Here is a 19580-nt window from a genome sequence, read left to right on the forward strand (position 1 = left end):
AAAATGAAATGTAAGGCTGTGTAAGATTGTTTTTAAACTGTACAATGTCTTTTTTTGTACACTTAACACACTACAGAATATCTTTAGATAGCCCTGTCCTGGTGGTATTTTCAATAGTTACTAACCTTGCCTGGTACAGTATGGGGATTGTAAGTTGCCATGGAAATTTAAAGCAGGTTCTTGTTAGTACACAAATTAGTTATATATGAGGATGATAGTTTTTTCATCTTCAGTTGTCTCTGATGTAGCTTATACAAAATAATTGTTGTTCTGTAAACTGAATACCACTCTACAATTGCCAAAAAAAAAAAGTTACAGCTGTTTTGTTGATATTCTGAATGCTTCTAAGTAAATACAATTTTTTTAATTATAAAAAAACTCAGGGGATACATCTCTAAACCTTTTCTTGTTGAAACAACATCTCAGGTGAATTTTTTATAAAGAAGTATCAAAATCACATTTCAAAATTTCCAATAAAAAGACTATCTTCCTAAACACTTCAAATATTTCCTTCTAGTAAGTCTAGTAGACCAAACATCTTAAAAATATGCAAAGATATAAAACAATACATTTCTCTTCACAATATTATGTAAATATGGCTTTTTAAAATAAAACATGTTGGGATCAGCAGTTGGTGTAATGGCTATGTCATTGGACTCCCATGTAGTCGACCGTGGTTCAAGTCCTGGACCCAGTGGCTTAAACTCACACCAGGCACGTGTGCGTGCATACCCAAGATCCTGAAAGGAGAATGGAGGAGAAGGGTTTGTAGTGTGGCCATCCCCCCTGGGGGGGGGTGATTTCTCACTTTCTATCTCTCTGTCTCTCTCTTTCTGGCGAGTGCTCATGCCCTATAGCAAAAAAAAAAAAAAAACTCTCAAGAAAAAGTAAACATGTTATTTCAACTAAAAAGAAGTTTTTCAGTTATTTTAAAACAAATTAATATATAAATTTTTCAAGTTCATTTTAATTTCTAATATACTAAAAAATATAGTCCCCAATTAAACAGATTTTTCAAAGGTAAAAACAGCTAGACAACATTGCTAGTCTAAGCATTGGAAAGGAATGAATATCTGACAAAATTACTAAGATTGTCACAGAACTAATGGTAACATTTAGCTTTACACGGGGGGCTATTAATTTTATCTATGTGTTTAAGAAAGACAACCAAAGAACCAGCAGGTGGCGGTATGGTTATGTCACCAGAATCCCACATAGTCCACTGCAGCAGCTGAAGTCCCGGCCCTTGCAGCTTAAAACTCACGTGGATGTGTGTGCGTCAATACCCAAAATCCTGAGAGGAGAATGGAGGAGAAGGGATTGTGGTGTGGTCATTCTCCCTGGGGATGGGGGGGGGGTAGGAGGATTTTATTGCTTTCTGTCTCTCTGTCTCTCTCTGTCTCGCCAGCAAGCACTCGCACCCTATTGCAAAAATCTCTCTCAAAAACAAAAAACTCTCTCTAAAAAAAAAGAAAAACATCCAAACTTTTTAGAAATACTCTATACTTCTTTTTTGTTTGTTTGTAACTGATGTTTATTAATTTTTTAAAAAACTTACATTCAATCATTGTGCATCTTTACAGTACACAGCATGGTTTTCCCCAGCATATATATTATTTACTGTATATTGTTACAGCATACATAATGAATTTTCCCATCCAACACATTGAATATTGACCCAGTCAAAGATATTACCTTCAACAGATAATTTTTCATTTTGTGTTTCTTAACTGTTTTATTTCTTTCTTTTTTCTCCTGGACTCCCTCCTTCTTACCTTCTGCCATATCTCACCCTCCTCCCACACTGTCTCTGGTGTCCACGGTTGCTCTCCAAGCCTTTATACTGTCCAATATTTCAATATTCTGCCATAGAATGAAGACGTTCAGAATATATTGATTGGGGACATACAAGGCTTCTCTTTCATTTTCTGATGTGCTTCATTGAGCAGTAAATCTTTCGTATTTGTCCACTTTCTATCAGGTACATGGATCTAATTTTTTTTAAGGCTGAGAAGTCAGAATGAAATTTTTTTAATGACCTGACTATAGGCAATCTGCCTTTTTTACTTTTAATGTACTTAAATCAATATATCCTGGCTTTTGGTACTATAGAATAGGTAAGGGAGCTGAGAGCCTGGTAATTACAGTTGCCACAATTGTATAAGCATAAAATGATCAAATAAAAGAAAATTGCTAAAACCGCCCAACTCAAAGGAAATTATACTGTTGCATTTTCTACTATTACTATCATCATTGCTTCAGTTCCTCACAGGATTTTATCCTGTTACTAATGTTCTCAAGGCAGCTTCCTTGTGGGTCCACTTGGAACATCTTCTCTAGATAACTGTTAAAATTTAATTCCCAATACTATTTTTTTTAAAGGAGGCTAATTAACATTTTCTAGACGTGGGTCCCCAGGGTGATAATTTATCCCCCAATGTCTCTGCTGAGAAAACTAGATAAAACATGTATCACTCAAACTGGTACAAAATTTCAAAGACTTCCTACCATAAGCAAACTTCAGATAGAATGGCTAAAATAAGACTTTGAAGGATAGAATGTTCCTCTACTCTTTGATTATTTTAAGTCATACTTCGTCTTTGAGAGTTATGGGTCTAGTTCCAATTTGGATCAATTGAAAAAAAAGCAGTAATAAGCAGTTGATTAAAGGCAAAAAGAGCTAAAAACCATTTCTTTTCAAACTAGTGCCCAAGAAGTCTATTTGCTCGTGAGTGATCAGGACATGAATTATTATTAGAAAGGGAAATATGTTACATTTTATTCTACCTCTTCTTCCATACCTGACCTCTCCACTTTGACTCACCACCCACAGAATCCAAAGGTAGAATTCCTCATCATCTTTCTTCAGTGTCAAAAAGTAAGTATGTCCATAGTTTATCAATGTAATCCTTTTATTGATGGATTATGAAATCTATCTGAATGTGACTTTCTACTATTCTTTGGCGCTTTTTTTTTTTTTTATTGTAAAGCTCACTATAGGGCTTGTTTTTAAAGTTTCGGATGATCAAGATGAGAATAAAAAAGGTCTTCCATCCTTCGCACAGTGACATTCCAGAAATAACTATCACTGACCATATGATATTCTCCCAGACATTTGTCCATGTACTTAGAAATACAGATATAAATTTCCAGCTTATTACAGATAAATCACACTATATGTAGCATCATCTATTTCACTAGCAATATATTATAATCTTATCCAAGTCAGTACATATAGATTTCCAATTTTACTCCACAATTTTAAAAATGATCATAATTTATTTAGCTGTTTATCTATTGTTGGGATTTTTATATTTATAAGTTTTTATTATTACAATAATAAATGGGTTTTTTGACTACCAAAGACCCTCTGCCCAGACTTCACCCTCTTGCTCCCCAGTCTAGCCAGGAGCCTGGTTGGAGCACTGCACTTATTCTCTCTGTCTCTTTCCATCTCTCTCTATCTCTGTCTCTATCTTTACTTTCTTTTTTATTTTTAACTTAGCTCTCTGCTGCTCTTTTGCCTTTCTAATTCTTAAGATTTCCCCTGCCCCCATAGGATAAGCCAATCAGCACCCATTCATGGGGTGCAGTATTCATTTTTTTTCTCTTTTTCTCATTGTTTTTTCTTGTTTTTTCTCTTCTTTGTTTTTTTTTTTTATATATAATTCATTTTCTTTTTCTTTTTACCTTTCTCACTTTTCTGCTCAACCTCCATACACTGATTTTCTAAACAGGTCTAGGTGCTCAGCAGCCAAATATCTGAATACTTTTAGGGTCAGATTAATTTCAATTTTCATTGAATCAGTTGTGCAAAGGTACTGTTTACAGACTGCAGGTCGCTTTCTTCTGCATTCCTCTGATTGTTAAGATTAAATTTAAAAAAATAGAAAAAAAAAGTATAATCCATCAGATGGTCAGAAACCATCACAGAGGTGCAAGAAATATGAGAAATGAAGAAGGTAACTCTTCTCTAATGGAAAAATAATGACTCTTCTGCCACCACAGAGAATACAAGGGAACTCATGGAAATGTCAGATATTATAAATATCCTTAGTGACAAAGCTAACAGAGATGCAAGAGAATAGAGACAATGAACTCCAGAAGATGCAGAAGAAAAGAGATACCACTTTCCAGGAGATGAGGAAGTTCTTGCATGATCTGAAAGAGGAGATACACATCATAAAAAAAGAATCAAATGGAACTGTTAGAAATGAAGGCTGTAATACAGAGAATCAAAACTTCCACTGAAAGTATCAAAAGCAGATTAGATCATACAGAAGACTGAATTACAGACATAAAAGATAGAACCTCTCTTTTTTTTTTTTTTTTTTTTTTGTACAGGGTAAAGATAGTTACCATAGCAAGAACTTCACACCAACTTTCCTGTGAACTCTGCTATTAATTACAGAGAGCCTACGCTTCATGGAAAACAATGCACTCCTTATAGTGAAGATATAATTCATTATTCTTATCCTCTGCCTTCAAATTATGATAGTCTTCTAAGTTATGAAGTAATTTAAAATTACAAATTAAAGACTTCTTAAATATATAATTTTAAAGGAATGCTTAGGGGAATTTACAATGAATACAAATGGTGCCTTTTTTTCTCATTTAGTTAATGTAATTTCTATTATTCATTTCAGATGCCGTTATCATTGCATTTCATACTTGTGCTATGAATAGTATTTATTATTCAATATTCCAGAAGAAGAAGAAACTAATAAGGGTATTGATAATCTATTCCATGAAATCCTAGAAGAAAACTTTCCAAACCTAGAGAGGCACTCAAATATCTGGACCCAAGAAATAGAAAGGACTCCACACAGAATTGACCCAAAAAGATCTTCCCTGAGGCACATCATACCCAGATTGACCAAAACCACAGACAGAGACAAGATACTAAAATTGGCAAGAGAGAAACATCAAGTTACTTTCAAAGATTACCCCACAAGGCTAAGGTTGGACCTCTCATCAGAAACAATGCAAGCAAGTAAAGAATGGGAAAATATATTCAAAGTGTTAAGTGAAAAACAATTTCAACCAAGAATGCTATACCCAGCACAATTATCTTTCATATGGGAAAAAAAGACAAAAACCTTCTCAGATAAACAAAACCTGAAAGAATTTACCAATGCCATACCAGCTCTCCAACAAGTGCTGAAGGGAGTGCTGTACCAGGAAAACTAAAGTTGGACACACAGAAATAAGAGTACAAGAAACAACTAAGAGAATGGCCAGCCTAATGGTAGTGACAAGTCCAGAGTTGAATGTTAACTTCCAGAGTTTAAATGGAAAGATCAGACCACAGTAACACTGCAAATTCAATAGAAGAGAGATTGATTATGTGAGTCTGAACTAGTGAAATAGAATTTTTTTACTTTAGATTACAATATCACTGATTTTCTTCGATGCTTTCATTTCCATATTTAATTATTTTTGTCTCCTCTTGAACTGTTGATAGGTTCTTCTACCTACTATTTGAACTGAATCCTAACCTTTTTTCTGGATTTAAGTTTTAAGCAAATTTCTCTTAACATTTTTTTATTTTGATTTATTAAAACAGAAACTTTTTTGAAATTAAAAAAATGCATTAAAAAATACCTATTAATAACCTGTTTAATAACTTCAGTAAGTTATATAACCCCAGCTAAGTGCTACTTTATAGTATGTTCACTTTACTCATTGAAGTTTATGCTTAACATCAGACATGAATTCATAAATATGTATATATCCACTGTGCTTGCTATTGAGAGTCTTTAAATTAATTAAGATGTTTATTGAATCAATAAAATGTGGAAAAAAGGCATGGAAAACAACTGTACATGCCAAAGACAGTGTGTGTGGGGGGGAGGGGTTGGAAGAGGGTGAGAGGTAGGGAATCAAGGGGGGGAGCAAAATACATAAGAAACAAGAAATAGAAAATTATTTGTTGATGATAACATGTTTGGTAATATCCTTGATTGAGCCAATATACACTGTATACTGGATGGAAAATCTTATTTTGTATACTCTATTCATGTACAGTGAATGACTATAAATAAATAAATAAATTTTTAAAAAGGAAAGAGTTGGGACCAGCAGTTAGTGTAATGGCTATGTCGCTGAACTCCCACATAGTCGACCACGGTTCGAGTCCTGGACCCGGTGGCTTAAACTCATGCCGGGCATGTGCGCGTGAGTGCCCAAGATCCCGAGAGGAGAATGGAGGAGAAGGGATTGCAGCATGACCATCCTCCCTGGGGGGTAATTTCTCGCTTTCTGTCTCTCTGTCTCTCTCTGTCTGTCTGGCAAGTGCACATGCCCTATAGCAAAAACCTCACCAAAGAAAAAAAGAAAGAGTTATCAAAAAGCCATTTAAAAATGATGAAGGAACACTTTTGAACAATCTATACACACTTGTGTAGTATTTCTGTGAACTATGAATGTGAATTTTTGAATGATAATACAGAAAATTCTCCAAGACTAAAGACCAGTGAAAAGAAAGTGCTTCAGAAACCTTGGAGTCCCAGTCACTGGGGGCATTACTTAGGTACCTACACCCCAGGGACCGCAGTTCGAGTCCCGGACTCAGTGGCTTAAACTCACGCCGGGTGCGTGTGCGTGTGTGCCCAAGATCCCGAGAGGAAATTGGAGGAGAAGGGATTGCAGCTTGGCCATCCCCCCCCCCTGGGGGTGATTTCTTGCTTTCTGTCTCTCTGTCTCTCTGTCTTTCCAGCGAGTGCAAGTGCCCTATAGCAAGAGACTCAAAAAGAATTTTAAAGAAAGAAGGGATCCAAGTCCTGGTAAACATTTCTCCCTTGTATGTTTAGAGCAGAAAAAAAAAAAAGAGAAAGTGTTTCATATAGAAAAGTATAATATTTTGAAGTTTTCTCGAGCCTACCCTAGGTACGAAAGTTAAAATACGTAACAAGAGCTATTAGCTCCTATTTATGGGTTAGATATTTTTATTGGGCACAGCGAAAGAACGGGGCAGGCGTCCAATATGCTGGAGAGGGCAGCAGTGTAGCAAGTAGCCAAGACACTAGGTTGGGAGAAGAAGAGGCAGTCTACTGTGATCGTAGAAGACAGGCTTCACAGATATGACAGGAAAATAAAACAAAGTGAGACTAAAAGAGCAAAAATAAAAATGTAGAAGATGCAATAAGGAGACCCAACTGACCATTGTGTTCTTCTGAGAAAAAGGCCTCAGAAATAAAGCCTCCTGCATGAGAACTTTAGTAATAGATCTTGTGAAGGGCCAGACTGAGACTAACGGACATTCTGTTTGGGTCACAATGGGAATTTCCCATAAACAATTTCCAGGGGAAATCTACAACTTGCCTTCAATGTCCCTGCTCTTCTCTTCCTCATGTTGCTCTTCCTCATTATCACAGACAGAAAAGTTAACAATGAAAAACCAGACTTTCACTGAATTCATCCTGCTGGGACTAACAGACATTCCAGAGCTTCAACTGATCCTCTTTATGTTTTTCTTCTTCATCTACATGTTCAGCATTTTAGGTAATCTGGTAATCATCATTCTCATACTACTGGACTCCAGCCTCTGGACTCCCATGTATTTCTTCCTCTGGAACTTCTCCTTCGTAGAAATTTTCTTTACAACCACTTTTACTCCTAGACTACTGTTTAGCATCTCAACAGGGAACAAGACCATCAGCTTTGCTGGATGCCTCACTCAGTATTTCTTTTCCATATTCCTCGGGGCCACAGAGTTTTTTCTCCTGTCCATCATGTCCTATGACCGCTATGTGGCCATCTGCAAACCCCTGCATTACACGACCATCATGAACAGCAGGGTCTGTATTCAGCTGGTTCTCTGCTCTTGGTTGGGGGGATTCCTAATCATCTCATTCCCAATCATCCTGACCAGTCAGCTGGAATTCTGTGACTCCAACATTCTCAATCATTATCTCTGTGACTATGGACCTCTCATGGAAATATCCTGCTCAGATACAAGCTTACTTGAGCTAATTGACTTTATCTTAGCAGTTGTGACCTTGGTGGTCACCCTGGGGCTGGTGATTCTCTCCTACTCAAACATCATCAGGACTATTCTGAAGATCCCCTCTGCTCAGCAAAGGAAAAAGGCCTTTTCCACATGTTCTTCCCACATGATTGTCATCTCCCTCTCCTATGGCAGCTGCATCTTCATGTACGTAAAACCATCAGCAAAAGATGGAGTTGCCTTCAATAAGGGAGTAGCTGTGCTCAATACCTCAGTTGCTCCTTTACTAAACCCTTTCATTTATACTCTAAGGAATAAACAAGTGAAACAAGCCTTTAAGAATGTGGCCAGTAAAATAATGCATTTTTCAAAGTGGTGACTACAGTTAACAATTTACTATACATTTCAAAATAACTAAAAGAGATTTTTTTATGTTTGCAACACAAAGAAAGGATAAATTTTGAGGTGATAGAAATACTAATTACCCTGAATTGATCATTACTCTTGGTATACCTGTTTCAGAATACCACACAGTACCATATAAATATGTATAATTATCAATGTATCAATTAAAAATTTTATATAGTACATCCTTACTCATTTTCATGGCTTCGAAATCATTGGAAATTTCAATAAAGTTCATAAAGTTTCTCCAACTGATAAAGTAAGCTTTGATCTCTCTTTTTGTTAAAATGATTTCTCAGATAAACTAAATGTGAGCACTTGTCAAAATTTTGTTTTGGAACCAGCAGTTAGCGTAATGGCTATGTCACTGAACTCCCATGTAGCTGACCACAGTTCGAGTCCCTGACCTGGTGGCTTAAACTCACGCTGGGCGCATGTGAGTGCATGCCCAAGATCCCGAGAGGAGAATGGAGAAGGGATCACTGCGTAGCCATCCCCCCAGGGGGTGATTTCTCACTTTTTATCTCTCCATCTCTCTCTGCCTTTCTGTCTTGCTATCAAGAAAAAAAAGATATTTTAAAAAGACCAGTTCAAATATCTTTTCTTGTATCTATTTTTTTAATAAATAAAAAGGCATGAAAATAATTTTGTTAGATCTGTATGAAAAAATAACCAGTTAAAAACTACTTTCTCTTATTTATTATAAATCTGGAGATCAATGGAATGAGTAGGCTATCAACCCACAAAAAACTCTTAGTTTTATCAATAATTATCAAAAAGCTGCAAGCACATTAAGTCAGAATGACTAGCTACTTCTCAAAAGTGGTTAAAGGTGTACTGAAAAAAAAAATCTATTCCAGATCTTCTTTCCTCAAGTTGAAACTATTTTATTTATGAAACTTATCCTGTGGGACCAGCAGTTAGCGTAATGGCTATGTCACTGGACTCCCACGTAGTCGACCGAGGTTCAAGTCCCGGACCCAGTGGCTTAAACTCACGCTGGGCGCGTGTGCGTGTGTGCCCAAGATCCCGAGAGGAGAATGGAGGAGAAGGGATTGCGGCATGGCCATCCCCCCTGGGGGGTGATTTCCTGCTTTCTGTCTCTCTGTCTCTGTCTGTCTGGCGAGCGAACGCGCCCTATAGCAAAAACCTCTCAAAAAAAAAAAAAAAAAAAAAAACTTATCCCTCTAACAACTCTTTTTTTCTTTTCTTTTTTTTTTTTTTTTTTTTGAGAGAGAGATATTTTTGTGATAAGGCATGTTTGCTCCTCCCAGGGAGATGGCCACTGCGATCCCTTCTCCATTCTCCTTGAGATTTTGAGCATGCACACACACACACACCCAGTGTGAGTTTTAAGATGCCAGGTCCAAGATTCAAACCATGGCCAACCATGTGTAAGTCCAGCAATGTAACCATTATGCCATTTGATGGTCCTCCCTCTGACAATTCCTTTTTTTTTTTATTTTAATTTGACCAGAGAAGGACAGAGTGAGAGCAAGAGCAAGAAAGAGAGAAAGTAAGAAAGTTAGTTGTGAGGTCCAGGACTCGAACCATGGTCAGCCATGTGAGAGTCCAGCGCCCTTAACCACCACGCCATCTTTCAGTCCCCCTCTGACAACTCTTAAGACTGCCTTTCTGGTGTCTCCTACCACAATTATTTCCTACTGTGAAATACAGCAGTAAATTTCATGAATGCACATAAGAACATTGCTGACACTCTGAGTGCTGAAATAAGAAAAAAAAACTGTTATGTGGGAATCGACTGGACTACGTTTAAAGGAAGACTAATGTGAAAGAAATCTCAGGCAATTTCAGTAATGATAGAAATGTGCCAACATGTGGCATGGTGGTTAAGGCATGGACTCTCACATGGCTGACTGCAATTCGAGTCCCAGATTTGGCAACTTGCTTTCTTATTTTCCCTCTCTCTCTCTCCCCATCTCTCTCTAGTGAGTTCAAATGCCCTACAGTAAATTTTAAAGATGATAATAATAATTAATAATTTTTTTAATTCTAAAAAAATAAGTGGTTCTCCATTGCTGCTGAGAACTAGTGATTTCAGGGAATAAGTGAAATAAGGATTTTCTACTGATAATTCAGCCTCCAGCCCCCCAGTCTCAAGTGGTAGGGTACCCCTCTATCCTTCTCTCTGTCTCTCTCTGTCTTGTTCTGCCTCTCTCTGTCTTCTCATTGTTTTGTTATTTTTCCTTTTAAAAATTTTTTAAGGTCAAGTATTCTCTTGACTTTCAGATCCTCCTTTATCTTGCTAATAACATGCTTTACCTCTCCCCACTAGGCTAAACAAGGGGCAGACCTTCAGAAGAAAACTCCTCCGTTGCTGCTGGGAACTAGTGATTTCACTCTGAGTGCTCACAAGAAGCAGAGTTTTTATTTATTGCATTTTTTAAATTAATTTTTGGTTGTTTTTTCTTCTTCTTTTTCTCTCTCTTTCTTTGTTTTTTTCCCCTCTCTCTCTGTTTTCTAATACTTTTTATTTTACCTCATCACTTTGCTGCTCAATCTCCATTCACTGAGTGTCTAAACAGATCTAAGGGAACTATAGCCAAATATCCAAATACTATTAGGGTTAACATATTCCTCAATATCCACTAAATCTGCTGCACAAAGGGATAAAAATGGAACGGCAAAGAGATTGTAGATCACCTCCTCCTGCACTCCACTGAATGCTCAGATTGAACTTCTAGAAATTAGGAAGAAGCATATAACCCATCAGATGACTGGAAATCACTGCAAAGGCACAAGAAATGTGAGAAACCAAGATAATACCTCCCCCCCAAGGGAAAAGAACAACTCCTCTTCATCCACAGACAATTCAATGGAAATTGTGGAACTGTCTGATAAAGAATTTAGAATATTCATAGTGACAAAGTTAACAGAGATGCAAGAGAAGAGAGACAATGAACTCCAAAGGAGGCAGGAAAATAGAGCCAAGGAGTTCCAAGAGGTGAGGAAGTTCTTGCACAATTTGAAAGAGAAAGTACACATCATTAAAAAAAATCAAACAGAACTGTTAGAGATAAAAGGTTGTAATACAGGAAATCAAAACCTCCCTTGAAAGCATTAAAAGCAGACTAGATCATACAGAAGATCAAATCTCAGATATAGAAAACAGAATTGCTAGCCTAAAAATATCCACCACAAAGATTGAGAAAATAGTCAAAAAAAAGTTATAATAATATATGAGAAATACTAGATACCATCAAACATCCAAACATTCGGTTAATTGGTATCCCAGAAGGTGAAGAGACTAATAAGGACATTGATAACCTATTCAATGAAATCCTGGAAGGAAATTTTTCAAACCTAGAGAAGCATTCAAAGATCCAGACCCAAGAAATACAAAGGACCCCAAATAGAATCAATCCAGGAAGATCTTCTCCAAGACATATTAGAGTCAGATTGACCAAAACCATAGACAAAGACAAGGTACTCAGACTGGCAAGAGAGAAATGACAAGTTACCTACAAAGGATATCCCATCTGGGACCAGCAGTTAGCATAATGGTTATGTCGCTGGACTCCCATGTACTTGACCGCGGTTCAAGTCCCAGACCCAGTGGCTTAAACTCACACTGGGCGTGTGCACGTGGGTGTCCAAGATCCCGAGAGGAGAATGGAGGAGAAGGGATTGCAGCATGGCCATCCCTCCGGAAGGTGATTTCTCACTTTCTGTCTCTCTATCTCTCTCTGTCTTTCTGGCAAGCGCACGCACCCTATAGCAAGAATACTATACCCAGCAAGATTATCCTTCATATGGGAAGAAAAGACAAGAACATTCTCAGATAAACAAACCTGAAAGAATTTACCGACACCAGACCGGTTCTCCAAGAAGTTCTGAAGGGTGTTACATTAGGGAAACTAAAGTCAGACACACAGAAATAAGAGTTAAAAAAAACATCTAAGAAAAGGGCCAGCTTAATGGTAGGGACAAGTCCAGAGTTGAGTATTATCTTCCAGAATTTAAACAGAAAGCTTGGACCACAACAGAAGTTAGATTAAGTACGTGAGACTGAGTTGATGAAATAGAATTTTATGGCTTTTGACTAAAACAATACTGATCTTTTTCTATGCTTTGTAGTCCAGATATAAGGATTTTTGTCTTCTCTTGAATTGTCAACAGATCCAGGTAACTACTATTTGAACAGCATCCTAGTCTGCTTTCTGGCTTTAAGTCTTAAGCAAAATTCTCTTAACATTTTTATTTTGATTTATTAAAGCTAAAACTGCCTTTCTTGAAATTAAAAAATATATTTAAAAATATCTATTCAATGACCACAGTAAAATATATATATATATATATGTGTGTGTGTGTGTGTGTGTGTGTGTGTGTGTGTGTGTATGTGCGTGTGTTAAGAGCTGGAGTGTTATGAGGGTATGCCCAACTTTGAGAGCTTACAGTTAAAAATTATTCTGAGGAGGTTGGGACTGTTAAGCATTAAAGACCTGTCAGGATCTTTTAAAGATTTCCACTCCTTTCTGCAGTCAGAATCCCTTGGCTGCCCTCTGACCCTTCCAATCATTGAGGTAATTGTAGCCCATGGCTTCTAGTATTTAATTGAAGCAACCTTATATGTAATACTTCAGGCCTCATCATCCTCATAGACATTAACAAGCCCAGTTCCACGCCCTCCACAACACTCTCTGCCTAAGGTCCAAGAAATTTCCCTAGAGAAATGTAGAGAACCAGTCACCCAAGTGCCTAGAAAATGGGCCATCAGCAAGAGCTAAGCCCAGCTCTCGCTTCTACCATCATCTGTAGTGAATGAGAGCTGTCACTGAACTTTTTGGTGATAATGGTACCCTTCTCAGAAGCACATTCCTCACATCTTTGGTGGAAAGTGTGCTCTGTAGAGCCTCCTGTGGAATAAATCTGGTGGGTCTTATTCTCTTATATCATATATCCATCCCATTATGTCTACCTCCCAACTCTCTTTAAAAAAAAAAAAAAAATTGATTCTGGGACCAGCAGATGGTGTAGTGGTTACATTGCTAGACTCTCACGTAGTCAACACAGTTCCAGGCCTAAACCCAGCAGTTTAAAACTCACACTAGGCACGTGTGCGTGCATACCCAAAATCGCAAAAGGAGAATAGAGGAGAAGGGATTGCAGCTTGACCATTCCCCCTGGGGGGTGATTTCTTGCTTTCTGTCTCTGTATCTTTCTCTGTCTTTGGCAAGCGCCTACACCCTACAGCAAAAATCTCTGATTAAAAAATTAAAATTCGAGTATGTGGATGTGCACATAAGAAAGAAAGGGAGAGACAAGCACCCTCTACAGGGTCTTGCTGGGATCCCTTCCTCCAGTCTGTTGGATCCTGAGCACCCATGCACATGCCCAGTGTGTCTTAAGCGGAGGATGGAACAGCAGTCACCATCTAACTTCTCTTACGCAGTACTTTACTGCTGCACCAGTCAGCCCTCCCTCAGCCTTTTTATTAACTCCTTTCCTATCCTCCAAGGCAACCCCGGTATTTCCACATGACTAAGTATGGGATGTCTCTGTTGTCAGGCTCTAAGAGCCACCCCAGCAATGAAGTGAGGTCCTCGCTAGGGTGTTAAATCCCATACCTTGAGAAAATGCTCTCAAGTCAATATATTCTAGCTCTGCCATTCTGGGCCCCAGTCAAAGCCCAAATCCAGGAGCACATCTCTGATCATCTTGTCACTTTTTCTGTAGATTTTTTTGCAAATTGTCTTGCTTACAACTTGTGGTGAGAACAACCATATCCTAACTTTATTAGTAATTACCAGTAATTACCAGAATCTGTGACCACACAGATTCCCCTGAGCATCATTTGTTTTTCTCTCTAAATTTATCCCCTGAGCCTGCTATAAAGAAGTCTATAAAGCAAGTGTCTCTTTCTACTGGGTGAAATCTACATAAAAGCCTCTTACATGACCTAAAATTTTAGAACCTTAGGTTCCTGAAAGAAACCATGGGCCACAGTACAAAGGGAAATCTTCCAACTCCAATTTGGACTCTCTCCAGCCTTTCTGCTACATGGTTTGGATGTTAACTGAGCAACAAAATTTTGTCCATGGATAGCTGTGTTTGGGGATTTTTGCTGCTGAAGGCACAGGTATCCTGGAGAAGGCCAGAAAGAAATAAAGAGTGAGTCAAAATCAAATTTCTATGGAAATCTAATTTTAAGGTTATATCTACTGAATTCCCTCCATGTTTTATTATAAATCTGAGCTCTTTCAAGAAATCATGTAAGTCATTCAGGCCTTTACACTGCCTGATTCCTTTTAATAAAATAATCAGAGATTTGTGGAGTTCATGTCCCTGGGCTGAAAAATCCCTGAGGCCATTTCCCAAAGGGAATAACAAGTCATTCTACAGAATAGGAGGGAACTATTAACAGCTGTCACATTTTTCCTTGCCAGCCCCCAGAAGTGACTTAAGAACAAAGTTTCCAAGTCATCAGGCAAATTCCCTGCTGCCTCTGGGAGTTCCCTTTTGTTCACTCAGAAAATAACAGATCAGAAATCTTTTAAATAAATACATACATACATACATACATACATACCATCCTGAGAATAAAGAACAGATTCTTCTCCCCAAAGAGAAAATGAGCCTCTTTGCAAAAACTGCCTGACTATGAGAGGAAAGAAGCATGTCCTAAGGCAAGAATTCTCCAAACATTTTTTTTAATTACCAGAGGTTGTGTGTGCTCACCAGAGAGAGAGACAAAAAGAAGGAGAAAATATTCCCCTCCCCAGTGAGATATGGTCACACCACAATTCCTTCTCCTCCATTCCTCCATTCTGTCAGGATTGGGAGCACACACACAAGCCCATCATGTTTTAGTCAAACCACCAGGCCAAGATCTGAACTGCAGTTGGCCATGTGGGATCCAATTTCCTTAACCACTACGCTATGGGGTAGGCCTATCCAGAGCTTTTTTTAATCATGCATCCCATCAGTAAAAATTTAAAAATAAAATTGAGGAAGTATTCCCAATATATGTGTATATTTATTACTTTTTGAACTATTTGCATATATATACTGTACAACTGCATAGTTTATGTTTTAAAATATATACAAGAACAGACTTTTTTTTTGGGGGGGGAGAGGTTTTTGCCTTAGGGTGCGTGTGTTCGCCAGAAAGACAGAAAGACAAAAAGCGAGGAATCACCCCCCCAGAGGGGATAGCCCCATCGCAATCCCTTCTCCATTCTTCTCTTGGGATCTTGGGTATGCATGCACATGTGCCCGTCATGAGTTTAAGCCACCGAGTCTGGGACTTGAACCACGGTCAACTACATGGGAATCCAGCAACATAGTCATTCCACCAACTGCTGGCCCCAGAACAGAATTTTTTAATCTAAAAATAAATGTCATGATTAGTCAACTTTAAGACACATTTCAACATCTCTGAAACTCACAGTTATCTTATGGTAAGTATTATTTTAGCATAATATCATAGTCTTGTTGACAGTATTTTTTCTTTTATAAGGGTACATGAGCTAATAGTATACCTCACGTTTTATTTTATTTTATATTTTAAGAAACAAAATATAACTAGAAGATTCTCATCTTTCTTTCTCATAACTCAATGGATGATGTGGCATATCTCATAATGTGGGTACTCCTCACGACAGTGACCCCCATGGAGTTCTTCAGCCATTGGTCTCAAACAAAAAAGAGTAAGAAAAATATGACTCACAAAAATATCGTAAGTTTTTCCCAGAGAAAAATCTTCTTTCTACTTAGTAGAGTAATAAGCCTGAGAGAACTTGTTGAACTTGATCACTATAAGAAAAACCAGGGGCCAACAAGTGGCATAAGAGTTAAGGCACTGGATCCTGCATGGCCAACTGTGGTCCAAATCCCGAACCTGGCAGCTTGAAACCCACACTAGGTGCATGTGCGTGTGGAAAGTCCCAAAACAAGAATGAAGAAGAAGGGATTGTGGTGTGGCTATTCCCACTGGGGGAGTGGGGGGCCATGATCTCTCACTTTCTCTGTGTGTGTATCACTCTCTCTCTCTAGAAAACGCATGGGCCCTATACCAAATATCTCTCTCTAAAAAAAAGAAGGAAGGAAGGAAGGAAGGAAGGAAGGAAGGAAGGAAGGAAGGAAGAACGAGAAAAGAAAAGAAAAGAAAAGAAAAGAAAAGAAAAGAAAAGAAAAGAAAAGAAAAGAAAAGAAAAGAAAAGAAAAGAAAAGAAAAAGTATCCCCCAGACACTTTCAGATTCTTGCTATTATCTTGGGCCAATAGTTGATTTCTCTAGCTTCTACCTCCCTCATCAAAAAATAGGCACAAGAAGCCTCATGATGTTTCATATCTACAGATAACTATCATGTATCATGCCCCAGCCACCCATATGAAAGGAAAAGGGTAAAGATAATAAAACATTCCCTGTCTTTAGGTACCACAGTCTAAATACAAATGTCAGAAGGTTTTAATGACCATTCAGTGTAAGCAAATGGCAAGATAAGTGAAAATGTCTTCTTATTCCAAAAATACATGCTACACACACACAAGCAATGCTTTCTGAAATAGGAACTTTTGTGAACACAGACCTGAAGAGATACATGCTGAAATACCCAGATGAACAAAAAACAGTCCATGAGCTGAAGGTGTTTTGGATCTGCAGAGAAGACAGGCTCTAGCCTATGTAACTGACTCACGAAAATAGAGCAGAGGTACAAACATCTGTTATGGGAGCCATGAGGAACCAGTTCATTCAACCAAGGGCTTACAGAAAAAGCTCCAGGTAGAGGGCACCCTTGAGCAGGATAGGGAAGGATGAGTAAATGTTCTAAAGCGGAATGGGGAGAGCAGCCGAGAATCCTTTGTAGGCTTTCTCAGAGGGTGAATGAATGAATGAGTAAGGGATGGAGGGAGGAAAATCACTGACATTCAATGATTCCTCACGGAATCTGAAAGACGTGACTGCTCTCTGGGAAAGAGCCTCTGAAGCTTCTCTGCTTCCCTGAATCCATGGAGAGGCAGGTGTATCACTCTCTCTCTCTAGAAAACGCATGGGCCCTAAAACAAATATCTCTCTCTAAAAAAAAGAAGGAAGGAAGGAAGGAAGGAAGGAAGGAAGGAAGGAAGGAAGGAAGGAAGAACGAGAAAAGAAAAGAAAAGAAAAGAAAAGAAAAGAAAAGAAAAGAAAAGAAAAGAAAAGAAAAGAAAAGAAAAGAAAAAGTATCCCCCAGACACTTTCAGATTCTTGCTATTATCTTGGGCCAATAGTTGATTTCTCTAGCTTCTACCTCCCTCATCAAAAAATAGGCACAAGAAGCCTCATGATGTTTCATATCTACAGATAACTATCATGTATCATGCCCCAGCCACCCATATGAAAGGAAAAGGGTAAAGATAATAAAACATTCCCTGTCTTTAGGTACCACAGTCTAAATACAAATGTCAGAAGGTTTTAATGACCATTCAGTGTAAGCAAATGGCAAGATAAGTGAAAATGTCTTCTTATTCCAAAAATACATGCTACACACACACAAGCAATGCTTTCTGAAATAGGAACTTTTGTGAACACAGACCTGAAGAGATACATGCTGAAATACCCAGATGAACAAAAAACAGTCCATGAGCTGAAGGTGTTTTGGATCTGCAGAGAAGACAGGCTCTAGCCTATGTAACTGACTCACGAAAATAGAGCAGAGGTACAAACATCTGTTATGGGAGCCATGAGGAACCAGTTCATTCAACCAAGGGCTTACAGAAAAAGCTCCAGGTAGAGGGCACCCTTGAGCAGGATAGGGAAGGATGAGTAAATGTTCTAAAGCGGAATGGGGAGAGCAGCCGAGAATCCTTTGTAGGCTTTCTCAGAGGGTGAATGAATGAATGAGTAAGGGATGGAGGGAGGAAAATCACTGACATTCAATGATTCCTCACGGAATCTGAAAGACGTGACTGCTCTCTGGGAAAGAGCCTCTGAAGCTTCTCTGCTTCCCTGAATCCATGGAGAGGCAGCAGAGAGATAAAGGAATAATGGAATTCAGGAGACATTTTCCCCGTCTTTATTCTAATTTCTGGTGATGCTATTTGCCCAGGGTTGCACACTTCTAGAAAGGGCCTGAGGTCCACAATGGGAAACCAGACTGCGGTGACCGAGTTCTTCCTCCAAGGCCTGACTGACACCAAAGAACTTGAGGCGGCAGTTTTCGTGCTTCTGCTGCTTGCCTATCTGGTGACTGTCTCTGGGAACCTTACCATCATCACTCTGACCTTACTGGACACCCGTCTGCAGACCCCTATGTACTTCTTCCTCCGGAATCTGTCCTGCTTAGAAATTTGGTTCCAGACTGTCATCGTGCCCAAGATGCTTTTCAACATGGCCACAGGGACCAAGACCATCAGCTTCGCAGGCTGTATCACTCAGGACTTTTTCCACATCTTCCTGGGGGCCACAGAGTTCCTCCTCCTCACAGCTATGGCCTATGACCGATATGTTGCCATCTGCAAGCCCCTCCACTATCCCGTGCTCATGAACAGCAGGGTCTGCACACAGCTCATCCTTACCTGCTGGCTCACAGGTTTCTTCTTCATCATTGTGCCTGTCATTGTGACCAGCCAGCTTCCATTCTGCAACACCCACATTAACCACTTCTTCTGTGACTATACACCGCTGATGGAGGTGGTCTGCAGTGGGACACAGGTGCTGGAGATGGTGGATTTTACCCTAGCCTTGGTGGCACTGCTTAGCACCTTGATGCTAATCACCCTGTCCTATGTTCAGATCATTCGGACAATTGTCAGAATTCCTTCTGCCCAAGAGAGAAAGAAAGCTTTTTCCACTTGTTCCTCTCATGCCATTGTGGTTACTATGTGCTACGGCAGCTGCTTCTTCATGTATGTCAAGCCTTCTCCAGGCAAGGGGATTGATTTAAACAAAGGAGTGTCTCTAATCAACACAATTATCGCCCCCCTCTTGAATCCCTTCATTTATACTCTCAGGAACCAACAAGTTAAGCAGGTAGTAAAAGACCTACTCAGGAAAATGACTTGGTTCCAAAATAAATAAAAGCCCTCCAAGGCATCTTCTAGGGAAAATGGGTGGTGTCTTCCCCAGAGTAGATCCAGAAGATGCCAAGATGACCAGCAAGGTTCAAGGGGTCAGGCCTCCATGCCACTCCCACCCCCACCCCAGGAAGGTGCAGACTCCCCCACAGGCCATGAGGAAGGTATCTTTTTATAAGAGGAGTCTATTGTTACCTAGCCTCAGCCTTAGG

The 19580-nt window shown here is 38.9% G+C and overlaps 2 protein-coding genes across 2 annotated transcripts; both read left to right on the top strand.

The window, feature by feature from the left end:
* Positions 1 to 7391: 7391 nt before the first annotated feature.
* Positions 7392 to 14773, top strand: LOC102490452 (olfactory receptor 6C4-like). Its single transcript, XM_006165635.1, has 2 exons — positions 7392 to 8320; positions 14761 to 14773. Exons 1-2 carry the CDS (start codon positions 7392 to 7394, stop codon positions 14771 to 14773), a joined length of 942 nt encoding a protein of 313 aa, XP_006165697.1.
* A 3663-nt stretch (positions 14774 to 18436) lies between these two features.
* Positions 18437 to 19372, top strand: LOC102490874 (olfactory receptor 2AP1-like). The gene has a single exon (XM_006165636.1). It carries the CDS (start codon positions 18437 to 18439, stop codon positions 19370 to 19372), a length of 936 nt encoding a protein of 311 aa, XP_006165698.1.
* Positions 19373 to 19580: the final 208 nt, after the last annotated feature.

Source organism: Tupaia chinensis, unplaced genomic scaffold (assembly GCF_000334495.1).
Source record: "Tupaia chinensis unplaced genomic scaffold, TupChi_1.0 Scaffold143970_1, whole genome shotgun sequence".
NCBI classification, from domain to species: Eukaryota; Metazoa; Chordata; class Mammalia; order Scandentia; family Tupaiidae; genus Tupaia; species Tupaia belangeri.

Coding starts and splice junctions, on each gene's coding strand:
- LOC102490452 (XM_006165635.1), top strand. CDS start 7,392: ATGAAAAACCAGACTTTCACTGAATTCATCCTGCTGGGACTAACAGAC.
- LOC102490874 (XM_006165636.1), top strand. CDS start 18,437: ATGGGAAACCAGACTGCGGTGACCGAGTTCTTCCTCCAAGGCCTGACT.